At 38.3% G+C, this 20,667-nt stretch overlaps 1 protein-coding gene across 1 annotated transcript in view; it reads left to right on the top strand.

Annotated features, from left to right (window-relative positions):
- The window catches only part of SUPT3H (SPT3 homolog, SAGA and STAGA complex component), a 397,798-nt gene that overhangs the window by 288,709 nt on the left and 88,422 nt on the right, over positions 1–20,667 (top strand). The window contains exon 8 of the mRNA XM_084968281.1: positions 17,653–17,728. Coding sequence (XP_084824407.1) covers positions 17,653–17,728 — 76 coding nt within the window. The remainder of the gene's footprint in view (positions 1–17,652; positions 17,729–20,667) is intronic.

Here is a 20,667-nt window from a genome sequence, read left to right as displayed (position 1 = left end):
TTCAGTTGTCAGTATCACAAGGCCTCCTGCTTTACTGAATCTAGTGCTCTTCCATGGGAGAGATGGGAGGCATAACTAAAGTTGATGCAGGTAAAGTGGTTCATACACATTTTTGCAGTTTTGAAATATCTGGCCATTCCCCAGAAGTTAGGAACCTTACGGCTTTTCCCAGTGATATTTCTTCTGAAAATCATTGCACATAGAGGCAGTTTTCCAGTGTGGACTTGACCAAGTTGATCTCTTAAATCTACAGCTCTGTAATATTTCTGAAGATTTCAGGTCTTTCCCAAGGTACAGGATACACATAGAACCACAGAACATCAGTGCTATAAAGGAGAGAGAACTCGGTCACAGTGAGATGAAGCAACTTAACCTAGAGATTCTCCTCTTGTGTTAGAGGCAAAATAAGACCTTAAAGTACAGGTCTTCTGATTCCCAGCATTCTCTCCACTGGTCCCTCCAGTCTTTTCCTGATGGAATAGAGCATATCTCAGTATTACATAAAACTATTTCAGAGCTTTGGGTGATGATTAAAACTCAGTTGTTACTCTTCAGAACTGTTGATTTAGAATATATAGAGATGAATTGGAATTTTATTAACCCTACAATGTAGCTTTCTATTCCCTTTCAAGTATATTTTGAATACCATCTTATTTGCTCTCTGTTTGTATCTTTATCATCAAAATAAAGCAGTGCATAAATGGAGAGCCTCTTGAGAAGTTGTCCAAAATTTGCTTTATTTTGTTAGTTTAAGTTTTTCATTAGGAAGTGAAGCAGTGTTTTTCAGATATTATGGCCTATGTCCTCATTAAAATCCACCCTGCATTTACTTACACCCATCTCTGAAGATATTCTTTTTACTTTCAAGTTCCATCATTCTCAGAATCACTTCAGCCCTCACCACCCTAGTCTGCTTCATTCATCTTTTCTCTCATTGATGGAGTTTGAGATAGATGGTTTTTCATTAGCTGTATCTAGGATGCCGGTAAAGTGTTAGAATAAGACAAATCAAAAGCAATGCCCCCATCCTGCCAGCCAATGTTTCTGTAAAATACGTAGATTAAAAATGGTAAACAAAGCATTTAAGCACCCATCAGAGCAAATTGTTTGTCAAGCCCCTTGTCAGATCTCTCTCCTTCACTGAGTTGTCTTATGCTGCTCCTAATTTGTGCCTAGATAAATGCAACTAAATCTGTCTCTTTTTAGACTAGAGCATCTCAGTCTTTTTGGAGTTAGGATAATATTATTGGTTATTTGTTTGATTTAATGCTGTCCTCTCCCTATCCCCTGAAAGCACTCCCTGAAATTAAAAAAATAGTAAACAAATTGCATTTTAAAAAATGTTGGTGAGTGTTGTGATGAGAGAAAATTCCCTGTGACTGCTGAAAATCAGGTCTAGATTCCGTATAAGAGATCGCATAAATGTGTAGTAACTTTTAGACTTCAGCCTTACACCAACATGATGGAAACAGCTGCTTGCCAACCAATCCATGTCCATTCTCTCCATCTTTCTTTGTAACAAAACTCTGATTTGTAGTTGGATGTATTGCCATCCAGACAAAGTCCCACATCTCTCTTCTAACCTTGCGACTGTGTTTGATCACACCACTGAGTTCTGGTCAATGAAATGTAAGCATAAATATTCTATTGGACTTCTCTTAGTTTTCTTAAAGTAGAAAGGGTACATGTTTATTCTTTTCTTCTTGGATTTGATTGATTTGATACATTTGATTGATTGCATTATCCAGATATGATATCTGGGTCTCCAGAAGCCATTCTGCATCATGAAGACAAAGCTACAGGCTATACAATTTTCTGTTTCAATTCTATCTCTATAAAGCAGAGAGTGGAGGTGATAGGAAATGAATGAATGAATGAATGCATAAATAAGTGAATAAATAACTTTTATTTATTGGTGGGGAAAAAAGCCACAGCTTAGAATTGTCAGAGCAAATGCTAGAAGTGGCTGAGATCTCGCAATATCAGCAAGTGGTTATGTTAAGCCTGAACTACTTATCTCCAGAATTAGTTTATATGAGGAAAAATAAACTTCTGTCTTGCCTAAGCAACTATGAGTTGTAATCAGATTGATTTAGCCAAAAACATTTAACTAGTAAAACCTATGAATGAGACCTCTAGGTTGATAAAATTTAGAATATACTCTTAGAAAGTAATTGATTTCTTAGGGAAGACCTAATCTGGGTTTGAGGCGTTTTGGTTTTTTTTCTGGCCATACCTGTGACATTCAGAAGTTTCTGTGCCAGGGATCAAACCCTTGCCACAGCAGCAACCCACAGGGCTACAGTGACAATGCTGGATCCTTAGTGCGCTGCCCCAAAAAAGAACTCCCCTGGTCAAGATCTAGGACACCATTTTTTTCCCCCTCTTGTTAATTCCAAGATAACTGACAAATTAAGTCTGTTTTTCATATTGAAGAAATATTCTATCACATGGCCTGTGACCTTCAAAGAACTGTCATACCCTCAGGACAAGGGGTTAGTGTCTTAATGTGTCTCAGCCTAAGTCTCATATTAAACAAAAGATTTTTGTTTATCAAAACTTATCAAGGGCAAAAGGTTGATGAAATCATTCAGCATTTATTAGTATATTTCCCGCTTCTTGAATTCCAAAGGAAAATAGGGGGGAAATGTGATTTTAGATATTCTATTTGTTTGTTAATCAAAATATCCATCCTGCTACTTAAGAAATTAAAAGACTGTGCTATAGAAAGTAAGTACCATCTGGGCTGTGTGTTTTTCTACCTCCCCTAAAGAACACTATGCAAAGGAGGGTATACAAAGTAACAAGGCATGATTTGTTTAACTCTACTTACAGGATACCTGATGTGGTAGAGTAGAAGTGTTATGTGAAGGTCATACGGAGTTCCCGTGTGGCTTAAGGGGTTAAGGACCTGATGTTGTCTCTGTGAGGGTGCAGGTTTGATCCCTGGCCTCGAACAGTGGGTTAATGATCCAGTGTTGTAGCAAGCTGTGGCCTAGGTCACAGATGCGGCTCAGATCTAATGTTGCTTTGGCTGGGGCTCTGATTCGACCCCTGCCTGGGAACTTCCATATGCCACACATGCAGCCATAAAAAGAAAACAGAAAGTTGTATATAAATCAGTTTATTTTATCAGTTATAAATGTAATCAGGAAAGCACCAATATAAAACAACTCTTAAGAGGATTGCTTTTTGCTCTGAAGACTCTTAATGTATTATTTAATTAAGGTCATATTTTCATTGTGCGGATTGTCATCATTCATTTCAGTGTGGTCTATGTGTTTGTTTTTTTTTAATTCCCCGCTAACATTTTAGCAATCTGCTTATTAAACCTGTTGCCCCAGTAATCATCCAGGGTTATTGGACTTCTCTGATTGGCTAATTCAACTCTGTTCTCCCCATTTCACTTTCACCCTGATCCTCTCTCCTGGGGTCTCTGTTTCTGCATCTTTGGAAGAGGATGCCCTTCTAAGACAGATGAGAACATGTGTATGTCACTACAGTGTGTCCCCGCTTAAAACCTACAAACTAAGCAACACATACGCAAGCACACAGTGTATTCTCAAAATGTTTAGCCAGTGTATTTATTTCCTTGGCATTGTTTTCCTAATCAAGGATGTCAGTCACCACAGAAGAATGTAAAGGCTATTATTATAGAATGACAGTTTTGGGTTTTTTTTAAAATCTTTGCAAGCCATTTGTGGTACACCTGTCTTCTGATGTTCTCTTTATACTGCATGGTATGACCAGAGCATCATCTTTGGGGTCAGAGAGACCTTGGTGCCCAAATCACAGTTCCATCCCTTATCTTGTCCAGGACATCCTCGTTAGTACCCTAAGCAAGTTACTTAATGTTTCTGACTCTCCAATTTCTTGGCTGGAGCCACATCTTAGAATTGTTGGGAAGGATTTGTGAAAATATATGTAATGCACCTAGCTCAGTGCCCAGCACATATGTGTTTAATGAATAGCATCCATCTTCAACAAAATCTTATTTATAAAACATACAATAAGGCTAAATTCCTTGGCCATACATACAAATGGAATTTAGTTTAGGTTCAGTCTTTCTATCATAGTGACTATAGTCAGACTAGTCAAAGAATTGACAACATTTATGAAAGATCAAGTTATTGGGATCTCTTTCTAGCACTGACTTCTGTTTCCCAGTAAAATGACTCAGAAAATGCAGTATGCCTTCAGGAGGCACTGTATAAGATAATTCCGTAACATTTGTCCACTTTTATCTTGTTAAATGTCTCCTTTTTTTTTTTTTTTTTTTTTTTTTTTTTTGTCTTTTGTCTTTTTAGGGCCACACCTGCAGCACATGGAGGTCCCCAGGCTAGGGGTTGAATTGGAGCTGTAGCTGTCGGCCTACACCACAGCCACAGCAACACAGGATCTGAGCCGCATCTCCAACCTACACCACAGCTCATGGCAATGCCAGATCCCTAACCCACTGAGCGAGTACAGGATACTAGTCGGGTTCGTTAACCACTGAGCCATGTCCTCATGGATACTAGTCAGGTCCATTAACCACCGAGCCACGACGGGAACTCCACTGTTAAATATCTTATGTTAGAATGTATTTCTAAATCTTACCAAAACCACGCATAGCTCAATTTTATCCAGTTCTATAAAAACTAAACCAATTTCTTTTCAGAGCCACTGAAGAGCATGTCAGGTAAATTTTTTTCTTTTTTTTTTTAGATTACTGCAAATCTAGAGTTGTAACAGGTAGTAGTAAGGTAAGTTTACCTGGGTAAAATTTATCTGGATAGTTCTATCTACATTCACATAGAAAGGTTTATATTTGAGGAAGGAGTTTTGTTCTAGGAGGCAGTAATACAGTGGAAATAGCACTGGTTTTGGAGAAGGAATCTTAACTCTCTCTAACAATATGCCTTGCCTTAAGGAAAAGCCACAGAAACTCTCATCCAAGTACTAAACACACCTGGCCCTGCTTGGCCTCTGAGATCAGAAGGAACAAGTCTTTGGGCTGCTGAGGCTGGGTGAAGAGTACACAGGAACTCCCTGTACTATTTTTGCACATTTTCAGAATTCTTTCTAAATAAGAGGTTGTTTTGTTTTGTGTTAAGTCACAGAGAATCAGTGACATCTGTAAAATGGGGGTGATAATAATAGCTGACCTTCGTACTTCACACAGTTGTGGAGAAAATACACATAAAACCCAAAAAATGCTGCTCTTCCCTGAAGAGCAACTGTTTACCACCCCTCATCTTCCCCTCGTCTTGCTGGCCAGAGTTGTCGTTGCTTCTTTAAATTTTCGTGGTGACTTGATGTAAGGTGAAATACTGCCTGACAGCACCATGTTCCCCAAACAATTCTCCTTTCTTCCTGTCTTTGTAATCCATTCCACACCCTGTGGCATGCCTTCTTTAAGCCTTCTTACTGCAAACCTCAGCCTAATGGCCACTGACATTTAATCAAATAACAGTTACAATACATTTACTTGTAAGTAAAGGCTGATTAAAATTTGGGCACCGACATCTAAGGATGGGAATTTCATCATCAAATATCTTAATAGAAACCATTTTGTTAAATAACCATAATTATAGGTTTTACATTTATGATTCCAAGGGATTTTGCTGTTCTGCATTCTTGGAAGCCCCGGAGGCTGGCATAGCATTCAGGCAGCCTGAAATACTGAATCTAAGTACATCTAGGGCTTCTTCAGGAGATAAGGCCCCGCAGGACTTTTATCTTTCCAGGATTTCAAACCCACAGTTATTTTAAAGATGACTTCTGGTTTTGTTTATTTATTTATTTATTTATTTTTTTGATGAGTTAGCTAGGTTTTTTAAGGGTAAAAGAATTGAGAATAGACATTTTTTTTTTTTTGAATGTGTAGACATTTCTGCCTTTTCCTGTTAATAATTTCAGAATTTTCGTTTATTACATTGGAAGCAAAAGCAATTTGGATAGCTTTGATTGCTCTTGTACTTTCATTCTAGTCATATTTGGTCAAGTCTGTTTCTGGGTTGGTTTTTTTTTTTTTTCCTAGTGATTAAATCTTGGCATTTTCAGGAAACCCTTTTATGTTTTGTGTTAACTCATGATTTCAGCCAGATCAGTCTCTGTGGCAGATTTCTGTTGATGAATTTGCTCATTTCTGACTCATGAAAATAAGTCAGCCAGTTATGAGAAAAGAAACGTCAGCGTTAAAGTGATTAAGAGCATTCTCTTTAGGGGAATAAACAATTTCACTTGGCTTGTTTTGTTTCTAATCTTAACTCAGATAGTGTCCACTTGTGAAGGCCCGTCTTTCCTCTGTAACATATTCCCTTGAGAATTTTTCCCAGACTGGTGACTGCCTTTCTTCACTGGTACATCAAGTAATAGACTTCGTTATTCCTCTCTTCATGGTTTCACCTTTCTTCTTTTTGAATTTTTAAAGTATGTATGATTCAAATTTATTGTTATACATGTCTTTTCTCCACATTTATTTCAAAATTTGCTTATAGGAGAATTTTCCTTCAATTGAAAATTCCGAAATGAAAATTTTAGCCCATATTACTAGAACACCTTCTTAGTTAGAGTACTTAAGGTCCGCTAAATGAAGTGCCGATTTTTAAATTATTTTATAAACTGAGAGATTGAAACTGTCAACATAAATTATCGTAAGTGGAGACTTTAAGCTGGCTATTCTGACCCGTCATTGAGCCAGTTATCTCTGCTACTTCTCAGCATTTCTGGCAGCAGTGGTATAGCTTTGAGATAAGGAGTAGGCTTCTGATGAGAGGTGGAGGCAGGTCACAGTGTATTGGTTCAGGAGGATTAAAAGGATCAGCACTTGTTCTGGCTCCTGTTATAAACTCTTTTCCGTCCATGCTCCACAGATAAGCTGGTCATTTTTGCAACAGACCATGATGTCAGAGCCAAGGTAGGATTTGACAGAAGTGACGCATGATTACATCTTTAAATGTCACTCGGACTGATGCAGTGGGGATTAGTTGTTCTCCAGTATCATGGTCATCCTGTGAGTCTCACATGTGAAGTGGCCTCTGTTTTCAAACCAGATCTAGAGGCACAGTGCTTGTTCCTTGAAGAGCAGCCAGCAAAGGATAGCACAGGGGCTTTCAAGTTCTGCCCTGTGATTTTTGGTGTTTTGTTGAGAAATACTTTGCAAAGGAGAAGGAACATTGGAGGGCTCTAAAACCCCTTCCCCCTTCCATCACCTCTGCTTTAGTAGTTTAATTAATGAGAGTTCACAGTAAAAAAGAGAATAGACTTTCGAGTAAGACGGACCTGGTTTCGGAACATCACACAAAGTTAGACAAGTTACCTAACATCTGAGCCATAGCTTCTTCATTTTAAAGATAGGAATCATAGTTTCTCATTGAGATTATTGGAGGAATTAAAAGAGATAATGAAAGGACCAAGCATGACACCTACACAGAGTAGTGAGTAGACTAATAATAGTCCCCTTCCCCTTAGACTAGTGGTCCTCAGGTGGGTGTGATTTTGTCCCCAAGGAGACACTTGATGTTTGGAGGCATTTTTTATTTTCACAGCCGGTGAAGCGTTGGGGTGGTATACGCAGATACAATTGGCATCTAGTGGGTAGAGGTCAAGGATATTGCTGAACAGTGCATGGGAAAGACCCTTAACCAAGAATTACTCAGCCCAAAATGTCAATAGTGCCAAGATGGAGAAACCCTGCCTTAGAGGTACTATCTTTTCTATATTGAAAATATAGAATAAAAGTATATATGGGTCCATTCCACCAATATTTACGAAATACTGCTATGTATCAAGCTCTGTAGAGGCTTTGGTGATTTAGCAATGGATAAAAAAACAGCCTATAATCTCTGTCACCAGCGAACGTACATCCTAGTTGGGGAGAAACAGACAGTAAACAAATAAATAATGTAATATGATTGTGGCAGATGGTACTAAGAGCTATGAAGAAAAATGAAGCAGGGTGAAGGATAGAGAGTGACCTACGGGAGCTGCTATTTAATATAAAGTGGCCATAAACAGCTTCTGTGGTAAGTGACTTTTAAACAGAGAACTGAAGGAAGTGAAAGCAAGCCAGACAGTGATGTAGGGTTAAGATATTCTGTTAAAATATTCTGGACAGAGTATAGTAAATGCAAAGTCTTTGGCATGGGAATGTACTTGGCGTTTTCAAGAAACTTCAGGGTTGGCCAGTGTGGCTGATGTGGAGTCAGTGAGAAGGAGGGTAGCAGGAGGTGAGAGCAGAGAGGTGGTGGGGAACTAGATTAGGAAGGCATTTACAGGTCATCCTGCGGATTTTGGCTTTTATTCTCTATGTGATGAAAAACTATGGGGGGAGGGTAGGAAAGGAGGAAGCGTGGAGGCAGGGAGACCCATTAGGAGATTGTTGCAATAATCCAGAGAAGAGACGATGATGGCTCGGAGCAGAGTGGTAGCAGTGAAAGTGGAAGGTGAGGAAAAGTGGTTTATTCCAGATATATTTTAAAATTAGAGTTCATGGAGCTGGTTTAGAGGGAACTGACCAATGAATTAAGCTAAGATAAATATTTTATTTTCACCTGTTAAAAGAAAATCCTTGGGAGTTCCCATCGTGGCTCAGCAGAAACGAATCCAACTAGGAACCATGAGGTTGCGGGTTCGATCCCTGGCCTTGCTCAGTGGGTTAAGGATCCAGTGTTGCCGTGAGCTGTGGTGCAGGTTGCAGACGTGGCTCGGATCTGGCGCTGCTGTGGCCGTGGCGTAGGCCAGCAGCTATAGCTCCGATTAGACCCCCTAACCTGGGAACCTCCATATGCCGCAGGTACAGCCCTAAAAAAGACAAAAAAAAAAAAAAAAGGAAAAAGAAAAGAAAATCCTTATTGAAAAACCTCAGATGTATCACCTGGTTGTTATAAAGGGAGATTCCAGGCAGGGCTCCCCTTGTTCTGTACAGAGACCCACATATCCTTGAAGAGGGTGATGAGGGCCGGGCAGCACTGACAGGTCCCCGCTTCCTAGGCTTTTATTGTAAAGGTTCCAGACTTTCCCACTATGTCAGTGAAGCCAGCCTCCCTTTACTATGCATGTTGGACTGCTTGAGAATTTCATCTTGAATAAATCAAAATGGAAAGGCCTACAGTTCTAACTCAAGGTTAAAGTATGAGCTAAGTTTTGTGCAATAGTTGATTTATATACATATTTTCCAGTTGCAAAGTTTTGCCCTAAATTTCCAAAATATTTAAGTATATCCTTGTGTGTTTACTACACTCTAAAGGCATGTCGACTCATCTGGATATTACATAAATCTATGAGAATTTTTAGGAATGTTGTTCAGAATACCTAAAAGAGCTTACATGTATTAACCTGGTATGTTCACTTTTGGATATACAGCCAAATAGAAACCACAAAAAAAGGTTACAGCACCCTCAATCAAGAAAATCAAAAAGAGGTCAGTCTTCTGTTACTTTAAAGAACTAGTTTGGGCAGAAACTCCCATAGCTTTTTATATTATTTGCCAACTTAGTTATTATAGAGCATGTTTACAATTTCAGGAGATCAGTAAAAAGTAATACTAATACTATATGAAGCTTTACAACTAAACATGAGATTAGGTTGTGTGGTACTAGGTTACTAAAAAAAAAAAAAAAAAAGATACTTAGTACACATTTTATCCCAGGACAGGAAAAATTTCATCATGTATAATTTTCCCCACTACTACCTTAATAAATTCAGATTTAAATATTTAATAAAGAACTATTTTAAATGAACTATTTTGATTTTAATAACAACTGTATTTTCCTTATATATCAAACCATGCTATTCTTGATAGTTTAGAATATTTAGAAAAGAAAAAACTCCTATATTAACATTAGCATGTTTAGACCCATAAAGTATAAGCCAAAAAAAAAAAAACCCAATACTTTGAAACAACTTTATTATGAACTAATATCACAAATATCCTTTTGTGTATTTCTCAATCACTGATGCTTTGTACTTTCTGAGAATTACTCCTTTTTTCAAATTAAAAAAAATTATTACAGTTGATGTACAATGTTCTATCAATTTCTACTACAGCAAAGTAATCCAGTTATACATACATACAAATTCTTTTTTTCACATTATCCTCCATCTTGTTCCATCACAAGTGATCAGATATAGTTCCTTGGGCTCTCCAGCAGGACCTCATTGCTTATCCACTCCAAATGCAAGAGTTTGCACTACTAATCCCAAACTCCCAGTCCCTCTCATTCCCTCCCCCTACCTCATGGCAACCACAAGTCTGTTCTCTATGTTCAAGAGTTTGTTTCTTTTCTATAGATGGGTTCTTTTGTGTCATGTATTAGATTCCAGATATAAGTGATATCATACAGTATTTATCTTGTTCTTTCTGACTTCACTTAGTGTGAGAGTCTCTAGTTCCATCCATGTTGCTGCAAATGGCATTATTTTATTAAGACAAAGTTACCTTTAAATCTCTTGATTGTTCTTCTAGAGTTTACAGCTATTTCTTTAGGAAACATCATATGGTTACTATAATGCATTCTTAATACCTTGGACACATAAAATTGATGAATTATAAAAACCAGTCTGGGGAAACAAATTAGTACCAATGTAAACCTTTATTTTTAGGCTAGGAAATAATATTGTATTTTTATTCAGTTATATAACTCAGAGAAAACTCTGGGTCAAACTTAAATGAATTTTTGATTTCAAGATAACATCAATTAGGATTCTGGGGCGACTCCCTAAGTATTGCATAGCATTCTCCTCTCTCTCGCTCTTTCTCACTGAGAACATGTATCCAAGTGTATGCTCTCTCTGACTTTCTGCCTCTTGAGTAACCAAATAACCTTTGATTATTTTTCTATATATGGACATTTATTTAATGACATTTTGGAAGTCAAGCAAGATTACTTTCAAAAATCTTTTTTTTTCCTAAATATTCACTTAGAAAATCTTAATTACTGAAATGTGTAGCTGAAAAAGTAAAAGTCCCCTATAATTTGCCAGATATTAATACCATTAAGAGTATAATGTTTGTATTTCCAGATGTTTGCACATATGTATGTATGTGTGCGCACACATGTTTGTGTGTTTAAACATAAATGGGATCAAGGTGCATCCATTCTAATTCTCACTTTGCTTTTTGCAGTTAATAATATTCTTGCAGCTATAATCTTTGAGGGGAAACAGAAGTAGTTGCACACAATGAAAAGTGCAGGAGTTCCTGTTGTGGCTCAGTGGAAACAGATAGGACTAGCTTCCATGAGAACGTAGGTTCGATCTCTGGCCTCGCTTAGTGGGTTAAGGATCTGGCGTTGCCGTGAGTGTGGTGTAGGTCACAGATGTGGCTCAGAGCCTGCGTTGCTGTGGCTGTGGTGTAGGCCAGTGGCTGTAGCTCCGATTTGACCCCTAGCCTGGGAACCTCCATGGGGCCCTAAAAAAAGAGACAAATAAATAAATAAATAAAAAGAAAAGTGCAGGAGTATAGTATTTATCTAGAACAAATTTGTTTCAGGAGACATCAACATGACTGGGGATCTTGAGGGAAAACTGGGAGAGGAGAGGGGAGGAGTTCAGCTACCTTGTGATGGGAGAGGAGAAGGCTAGCAAGGTCGTGAGGGAGGGATTCAGGACATGGCAGGCGTGACAGAGGGTGACCTGAGTAAAAGACCTATTTGTGCCCAGGGCTTTTACCAATGCCTTTATTTAAAGTAATAGCACCCATATGGGTTGGGAGAGTTACAACCAGCAGTAACCTGTTGCGGTACTCCAGGCCCAAAATGCTGAGTTGCAGTGGGCTTTAAAACCAGGGAGATCTACCAGATGTTTGGAGGGAGACTTACTTAACTCTTCATAGAGAATCCAGTAAATTACAAACTGACCCAGCAAGCAGAACCAGCATTCTCCTGGGTACTGGGTTGCCTCTGCAACAATCCACGTAAACCCTTTAACCTTTCTGGGTCACAGCCTCCAGTGAGTTGGGCAGGTCATTTCTAAGATTCTTCAGCATTTTGTGGTGTTTACTGATCTGTTGGTATCCTCTGCAGTGGACCACAGCATACACGAACATGCATAAATGAATGCTCCACAGTTCACATGTTGTCACGTCGCTGGATGGGACCACAGACACTCTATGTGAAAGTTTTCAAGTTCAGCAATTCCTGTCTAACACTAGGTATTGGTTAGGTTGCCATTGGCATTTAGCCATCTCTATGCAGAAAGGATTTGGCATTTCAACTGTATTCTAAGTGTAATCAAACTTAAGATTTTTTTTAAAAATGCAAGATGGAAGTGAAAGCAGATGAACTTTCTCTTGGTTTAAAAATTATAGTCTGTGATTCTGTGATGCTCAAGAAAGATAAGTGTCACGTATCTTGAGATGCTGCCAAGAGATATGCCAGCACATGGCTTCTGTAACCTTTGCGTGTGCTTCAGTAAAAGCACGCAGAGAATTTAAGTGAAATTGGATGCTGCAGAAGGAATCTAGCGCCTCATACCTCAAACTAAGACAGGCAGAGGCAAGTGATGATAGTTGTTGTTGAAAGTATTTTTCAAAAACACAAGCAATTTCACATGAACTGAAATCAAAACTTTTCACTGAAAATTTAAATTAGCAAATACGTACTGAGAGTCTGTTGTATTCAAGGTATTGAACAAAAAAATTATATTAAACATCTGCTTCTTTAGGGATATTTGCTCCCCTGTTTTCATTTAGATAGGACCCAGAAAGTGAGTTCATCTGACATGGATGAACTCCCTTGTTCATTCATTGTATTGTTATACAACAACCAGAAAGAGCTGTAACCTGGGTAGTGAGACAAATGACTTTTAGCGTAACTATTCTTTTTTACTTTTTTTAAAGGCTATTTCAATTAAATTTTAAAATATGTTGCGTATTTGGAAAATTTTAGGAGTAATTCTTTTTTTCTTTTTGTCTTTTTGCCATTTCTTGGGCCGCTCCCACAGCATATGGAGGTTCCCAGGCCAGGGGTCGAATCGGAGCCGTAGCCACTGGCCTACACCAGAACCATAGCAACGCGGAATCCGAGCCGCATCTGCAGCCTACACCACAGCTCACAGCAACGCCGGATCCTTAACCCACTGAGAAAGGCTAGGGATCGAACCCGCAACCTCATGGTTCCTAGCCGGATTCGTTAACCACTGAGTCACGATGGGAACTCCAGGAGTAATTCTTTCAAAGGTAATTTACCCATGTATGGCTCCACAAGGTCAGACTTTGCTGTGTTGTAGTGCCAGTAGGGTTCAGTTTCAGAAAAGCCTCTGAGGAAGTAGCATATTTTATGGGTGTTCAGGAGCACTGCTGATACCAAAGAAAGCAGGGAGTGGGTAGAAGTGACAGATTAGGGGGAGGACAAACTGGACTTGCAGATAACAGGGTATGAGTAACCCAAAGATGACCTTACTTGCATGCGGCAGTGCATGTGTCATTTGAGGATGTTCAGGATGAATAAAAGCTGTGATTAACCTGCCGTGATTATTAAGTGATACGCCTCCCATTAGGTCACTCAGTACCCAAGTTTAACTTCTAGCTTTGCCTCTTTATTCACTATATGCATTACTTTTCTTTTTTATTTCTTTAAATCTCGGTGTGCTCAGCTTGTAAAATGGAGCTATGAAAACTGTTTCTTTTAAAGGTTAATATGCTGGAATTCCTGTCATGGCTCAGCAGAAACGAATCTGACAAGTATCCATGAGGTTGCAGGTTTGATCCCTGGCCTCCCTCAGTGGGTTAAGGATCTGGTGTTGATGTGAGCTGTGGCATAGTTTGCAGACATGGCTCAGATCCCATGTTGCTGTGGCTGTGGTGTAGGCCGGCAGCTGCAGCTCTGTTTTGACCCCTAGCCTGGGAACTTCCATATGCCACAGGTACAGCCTTAGAAAGACCAAAAAAAAAAAAAAAAAAAAAAAAAAAAATTTAAATTAAAAAAATAAATGAAGGTTATTGTGCTGCTCTGTATGAAGAGTGGGCATTGTTATTCTGGTCATGCTGTTTTATTATTAAGCTTATGATTTTTCCCCCTTGCATCCTTTTTCGAAGGTTTCTTAAAGTCTCAGGAATATAAAAAGTGTCAAGGTGCACTTTGGTGTGGCTTGCAGAGGGTGATCTGAAGAGAGGCGGGAGGGAAAGTGGAGTTAGGACAATACTGAAAATAAGAACCACCTGGAGTTAATCTTGGCCAGTGTCTTGTTTTTATGAGTCTTTGGCTTAAAACATTGCCTACCTGCTCTGAAATTTGTACAGTTTGATTACAAGTATTTCAGTTCCTGATATGAGATCAGCTGACAAGGATTTATATGCATTTCTTTGCCTTAATCCACCCACCCATCTGCCTAGTTGTTCAGCCAGTCAGCAGATGTTTCCTGAGGCCCAGGTGAATCCAAGCTAAGCAATGACCAACACTGAGTTTATAGAAGCAAAATGTAGCTCCTATCTTTGAAGACTACATAGTCTCTGAAGGCTAGATAGCACCCAGTATTTAAGGTGATAGTGTAGAATTAGAGGATAATATAATCAGATGCTGAATGATTTAGATCCTTTTATAAGGTCAAATTTGTCCCCTTCCTTTGGTTACTTGAAACAATTCCTGAAGAAGAGAGAGGAGGAGACAGAAAGCACAAGGAGCGTATCTGAATCATTCTCAGGGCCCAGTTAGTGTCTCTGATTTCCTCTTGAGCTCGCTTGACCGTGCTGTGAGTAGCATAGTGCCCTGTGTCATATAGTGTGTACTCGAGGATGTTAGTATTAGCAGGCATCCTTCCCAACCTTTTTCATGTCCTGGTACACACAGAAAATGATAGGATTTTTATGCCACGCCGAGGGAAATGCACAAGGCCACTCGTAGCCTGGGGATTCTGCTGTCTCAGCCTTATGTGGCATCCAGAAGGTTGAAGGGAGTCAGTATACCTACTCACCTGTGGGTGTTTGCAGCACATCTGTGCACTGTCAGGTACGTTACGCTTTGTACACTCTGCACTAGAGTTTCCCCAGGCCTGTCTTCTCCGTGGGCCCAGGGACTCACTAATTTCATTTTCTTGTGAACAGTTTGGGCATATGAATTATAGTGGTTCCATGATACATTCCAGTAAGACAATGTATAGAGTTTAGAGGATTCCAAAGAAAAATATTGGAGTGAAAAATCAGTATAGGATGGAGACAGCTTTTTATAATGGAAATAGGCTGACTCAAGGAATTGAGAATGCTGGGCTTCTGTTCTAACTTGGTCACTTTTGGCAAAGCATTTCTCTCTGAACCTCAATTTCCTTATCTTTAAAATGAGAGAGATTGAACAAGATAAATTTTAAGCTTCTCTCTAGTTCTAATATGCCAGGACTTTGTACTGCCTATAAATCTTTGCTATTGAGTCAGCTGCTTTGCACTGAGTGTTGGCTATGTGCTAGGCACTTGGTGAATCATTTCTGTGCATGCCCTAGTAGTTTCATGGGGCTCCTGAGATCAAAGATTACTGCGTAGATGCTAGAGGAATTAAAATCAAACTCAGATGCTTCATGCAGAAACGAGAATAGACACTGAAGAAGGTGTCTGAAAGGAATGAAGCTAGCTCTAATGATCTAAAGTCCTTCAGTGTCTTTGAAATGTAGTTGATGGTAGGTTTTGCAGTTCAGAATCTTCCAACGAGTTTAACAACTCAGTTAAAGCCGCCAGTGGCAACCTTAACCTCTTAGGATAAGTTTTCCTAACTTTCATTTCCAGAAATACTTTTTGAAAATACATCAGCTATCTAAGCATGCATATAGAAGCCAAATCTTGAATGTCCAGCTTTTGGAAGAAAAGTTAGTATGAAGAATCTCGTCAGGAGCTTTCTTTCTCCTCAGCCATCTGAGTCCTTTCTGTCTGACATGTGTTTGGTGGGGAAGGCTGCCCAGCTAGAGACCTTGAGGAGCACATGGCTAATCAGGACAGCCTGCATCATAGTCATTGGCCCACACCATAGACCAAAATAGTAGCATTTGTTCATTCCACAAACGTTTTATTGCTCCTTTACCATGTGTCAGATATTTTCTAGGCACTGGAAATTCAAACCCAAGAAATTCCTGCCATAGTCAGATACAGACAGACAGATATATATGTAAACATGCATATAGACATACATGCATAATACACGCATACACTAAAGATATCAGTCTCAGAGGATTTTTTTAATAAACACATGTTGATCGATTTATGTTCAAACCATGAATCATCCCTTCCTTGCTTCCTGTTTCCCATTAGTAAATATTTCTTAAATCATGTATCAGATACATTAAAAACAAGGACAAAACGAAATCATGCATTCATATATCAAAAAAATACTTCTGAGTACATTAAGATGCATCCAGCACCATACCCTTAAGGAAACATGATGTTTCAAATATGTATGCACAACAGGAGACAGTGCATACAGATGTGTGTGTGTGCACATGTATGTCATTTTTACTGGTCCATGTTCAAAAAGGATACTTGAACCCAGAGGATAAATAAACAAGAGAAGTCTGGGTTTGTGTCAATGCATGTATGTGTTTGTGAGCATGTGAGGGGGAGATTAGGAAGGAAAGACGGGAGGGAGGAAAGGAAGAGAAAGAAAGGATAAAACAATGAGTGGTCTCAGGAGGAACCACAGTAGTTAGTAAATTTTGCCTTAAGTCTCACCATCCCATCCATCCTTTCTGTATTGGGCTGAAGCTTGCGCACCATTATTCATTCCATCAGCTCATGTGTCATTGGAATTCAGTTGTCCACCCACCCAAATCAAACAAAATGAAAAAAGAATAATTTCAGTTTAAAAAATATCAGAATATCCATAGACGTCAGAAGTGGTACTTATGTATTCCACCAACCGTGATAAAGAAAACTTGCTGAGAATCCTTCTGAAGCAGAAAAAAATGTTAAATCTCAGGGAATTTTTTTCCTTTACTGGCCAGAAACTCATTCCAAGAAGTACCAGCCTGTCTCATTTCAAAACGCTTCCCTTGCCAAGGAAGCGGAAGCGGTCATATTCTTTCCCACCAAACTCTGGGTGAATTATAATTATCCTACCTCTTGTGGGACAATGAAGCAGCAAACATCTGCCATACTGAATCAGAAACCAGCGGACGAAACTGTACCAAACTGTGAATCATACCTGGACTCAGATCAAAGGATTTGTGTTGTGTTTACCTTTTTCTTTATTTTCTCTGCAATTTAAAATAGGGATTTGTTAGCTCTGGCTCCGTGTTCTAACTGAGGGGAAATATATGGATTCCATTCGGTGACTCCTGTTTTAACATTGAAAAATCCCAGCTTTAAGGCAGAAGGACAATAAGAGTTAATAACAGATCTTCTGTTTGATCTGTCTCCTCAGAGTTTTTCTTTTAGAAGGTGCTAGAGTTAAAGAAAATTTAGAAGTGCACAATCTAAGAAATGAGGTCCTTTAGGGTTTTTTTCCTTCCACTGTGATCAAAGTAACAGAGGAATGGAAAATGATTTTTTTAAACTTTATTTCCAAAAGAAATAAGCTTCAGAACTACTGTTAACTTATCATAATTTAATGTATTATGGTATTTATGGTGGTACTAAACTGTTCACCTAGAGTGAGGAAAGGAAATGGAATTTTAGTTCTGAGTTTTAGCTGTGAAAATATATAATAGTCCAATTACTTGAAAGATTTTTGTCTGTCTTTTTATTTTTATCAGAGAGCAGAAAGACAAACTCGAATTATGGATTCAGCTCAATATGCAGAATTTTGTGAAAGCCGACAATTAAGTTTCTGTAAGTAAGCATTTGACTTTGCTTCATTATATGTTTAAGAGATTATGTGTTACAGATACACTAAAGTATTACATTACCTCTGTTTCTTAGAAATTGGTGGATTTAATACAAACATACATAGTTATAAATGTTATGGAAACAAGCTCAGCATTGTAGGGGAGCCCATTAAAGGTTTTACCCCACTCTGCTGTTTTGCAGTTAATAGTATTAAGAGGTTTTTAAAGTTGCTGCTTAGTACACAGAGCCGTGTTAGTTATTCACATTACTTTTAGTCAGAAAATTTCCTTTTTTCTTAATATTCCCATTTAAATTTCTCTCTCAGTCTCTTAGTCATATTTACACTAGTATTGCTGATTGTACTTGACCCCAAATGGACTCTAGTAGTACAGTCATGACATTTAAAAGCCCCCAATGCTAATAAATACCAACTTCTTGTTTATGCATACTCATATCACCACAAAAGAACATTTTGACAGGCTCTTCCATCTTTATCTGTAACCTCCTGCTGTGAGCGGCATGGGTTCCTTGTCAGCCAAATTCATAGTCCATGCTCTGGTACCTAGTAATAAAATTAGTACTATTCCACCCCTGCACACAGGCTTACTAAAAGTACATAAAGGCTCGTGATAAATAGTGGTCTAGATTGTGTAGCAAAACACCCTTGCAACAACCATTCAGTGATGACTAAGACTCTCAGGGTAAAGGTCAAAGAGTAAGTGTAATGAAAAGTCCAGTTAAAAATATGACAAAGTAGGAGTTCCCGTCGTGGCGCAGTGGTTAACGAATCCGACTAGGAACCATGAGGTCGCGGGTTCGGTCCCTGCCCTTGCTCAGTGGGTTAAGGATCCGGCGTTGCCGTGAGCTGTGGTGTAGGTTGCAGACGCGGCTCGGATCCCGCGTTGCTGTGGCTCTGGCGTAGGCCGGTGGCTACAGCTCCGATTCAACCCCTAGCCTGGGAACCTCCATATGCCGCGGGAGCGGCCCAAGAAATAGCAACAACAACAACAAAAAAAAAAAAGACAAAAAAAAAAAAAAAAAAAAAAAAAAAAAAAAAAAATATGACAAAGTAGCACATGACCCTAGTCTGAGGGATTAGAGACACAATAGTGTCTTTAAACGAAAAGCTATTATGTGGTCACAGTAACAACGTATTTGATTTGGAAAAAGAAAATGAGAGCTTCATTTATAGATCATAAAGTGCAAATAAATGACACATTTCAAATAGTGCCCCATGTAAATGTCAGTAAAATATAGGAAAACATGTTTTGGAAGATTCTTTGCCTGACTAAATATACTCTGCAGTCTGACTAACAATTTGGCATCATACATCTGTGAAGCATTAAGTAAATGACACTTCAGATCATGGCAATTTCAGCAAATGAGAGGGTTTTGTATTGTAATTTTTAGGTTTAAAAATGGCATTCAAGTCTTTTATAAGTCTAAATCTCCATTTTATAAAGTAACTTTTAGTGCTATTGAACTATTTCTTAAAATCATATTTTAAATTTAATTTACTTAAAGGGACAGAATTGCTGTTTCACACTAAAACATGTAGTCACTAAAGTGTCCCAATACACATTTGGTTTGAAAATCTAATTTTTCATAACTCGGTTTTTTTGGTTTGTAACTCAGTAATAAACTATAGAAAATTAAACATTAATACTTTTCATTTCTGTATAAAAGAATTGCAGTATAAAGAGTATATTATGCTTCCTTTGTTTCCTTTAAAGAAGAGGATTTGGGCATTTAAAAAAATCTCCTTATGCGGTGCCCACAAGTGCTTCATCATGAAATCTGAGTGGGAGAATCTGTTTTCTCTGCCACAGTATCGTCATTGAGAATGCTCAACTAAAGGGGATCAGCAATTCCACAACTCATAACCACGCTGGTCTAAGGGTTAGACTCTTCACTCCTTTCATGATAGATTACCAGAATGTTGGAATTGTGATCCAGCCATATGTGTCTTCTTAAATATTTGATCATAGCTGAGACTCATCAGTTGAGACTACTGGTGCATTTTAAAATAACAAGTCTATAATTTTATAGGCAGAGGGCAAGTTATACAACCAGGACACTGATCAGATTCACTAGTGTTTTGTTTTTATGTTTATATAAGTCAATAGTCCTCTCCCTTAACGTCTTTTAAAATCTGATATTAATTCACAAAGTTTTAATTTAGTTAAAATTTGGTAAATCTTTTTCAATACTTTTCTTTCAACCTTTTGTTTTCTCTTTGGACTTTGTAAACAATTTTCTTTTTAGTTGCTCTGAGAGTCTCTTTGTATTTTTGTTGATAAGTTTAATACATTTGTGTTTATATACACTCTCTTATTTTGTGTTTTAAATTTACTGCCCTTTTTTATTTGTGTTTCCTCCTTTACTTTTTTCTGTTGGATTGATTGGGTTGTCTTCAGTCCATTTTCCTCAATCAGTTGTATGTTATGTATTTCTATTGCTGTTATTTCTGTCGCTATCCTTAATCTTTGTATAGTACATCCCTGACTTAAAATTTTTAGGTTGATAAGTACAGGCATACCTCGTTTTATTGTACTTTGCTTTACTGTGCTTCACAAATACTATGTGTTTTACAAATTGGAGGTTTGTGGCAACCTTACATCAAGCAAGTCTATTGGTGCAATTTTCCAAACAGGATTAGTTTTTAATTAAGCTATCTATGTACATTGTTTTTTTACTCATAATGTTATTGCACACTTAATAGACTGCACTGTAGTGTAAACATGACTTTTATATGCACCGGGAAACCAAAAAATTTGTGACTCGCTTTATTGCAATATTTGATTTATTGCAGTGGTCTGGAACCAAACCCACAATATCTCCGAGGCATGCCTGTATCTAAACTTTCCTTCTCGACCTAATTTTGTTTTCCCCAAGGCTCTGTAAGTGTTTAAAGCACTCATTTTCGTCTTAAAAATGGCTTT

The sequence above is a fragment of the Sus scrofa genome, chromosome 7, assembly GCF_054392235.1.
Source record: "Sus scrofa isolate SSC_HxYL_T2T_F1_AM1 chromosome 7, Sscrofa_HxYL_maternal_Yorkshire_Landrace_v2.0, whole genome shotgun sequence".
NCBI lineage: Eukaryota > Metazoa > Chordata > Mammalia > Artiodactyla > Suidae > Sus > Sus scrofa.
This window is presented reverse-complemented; position numbering and strand designations above follow the sequence as displayed.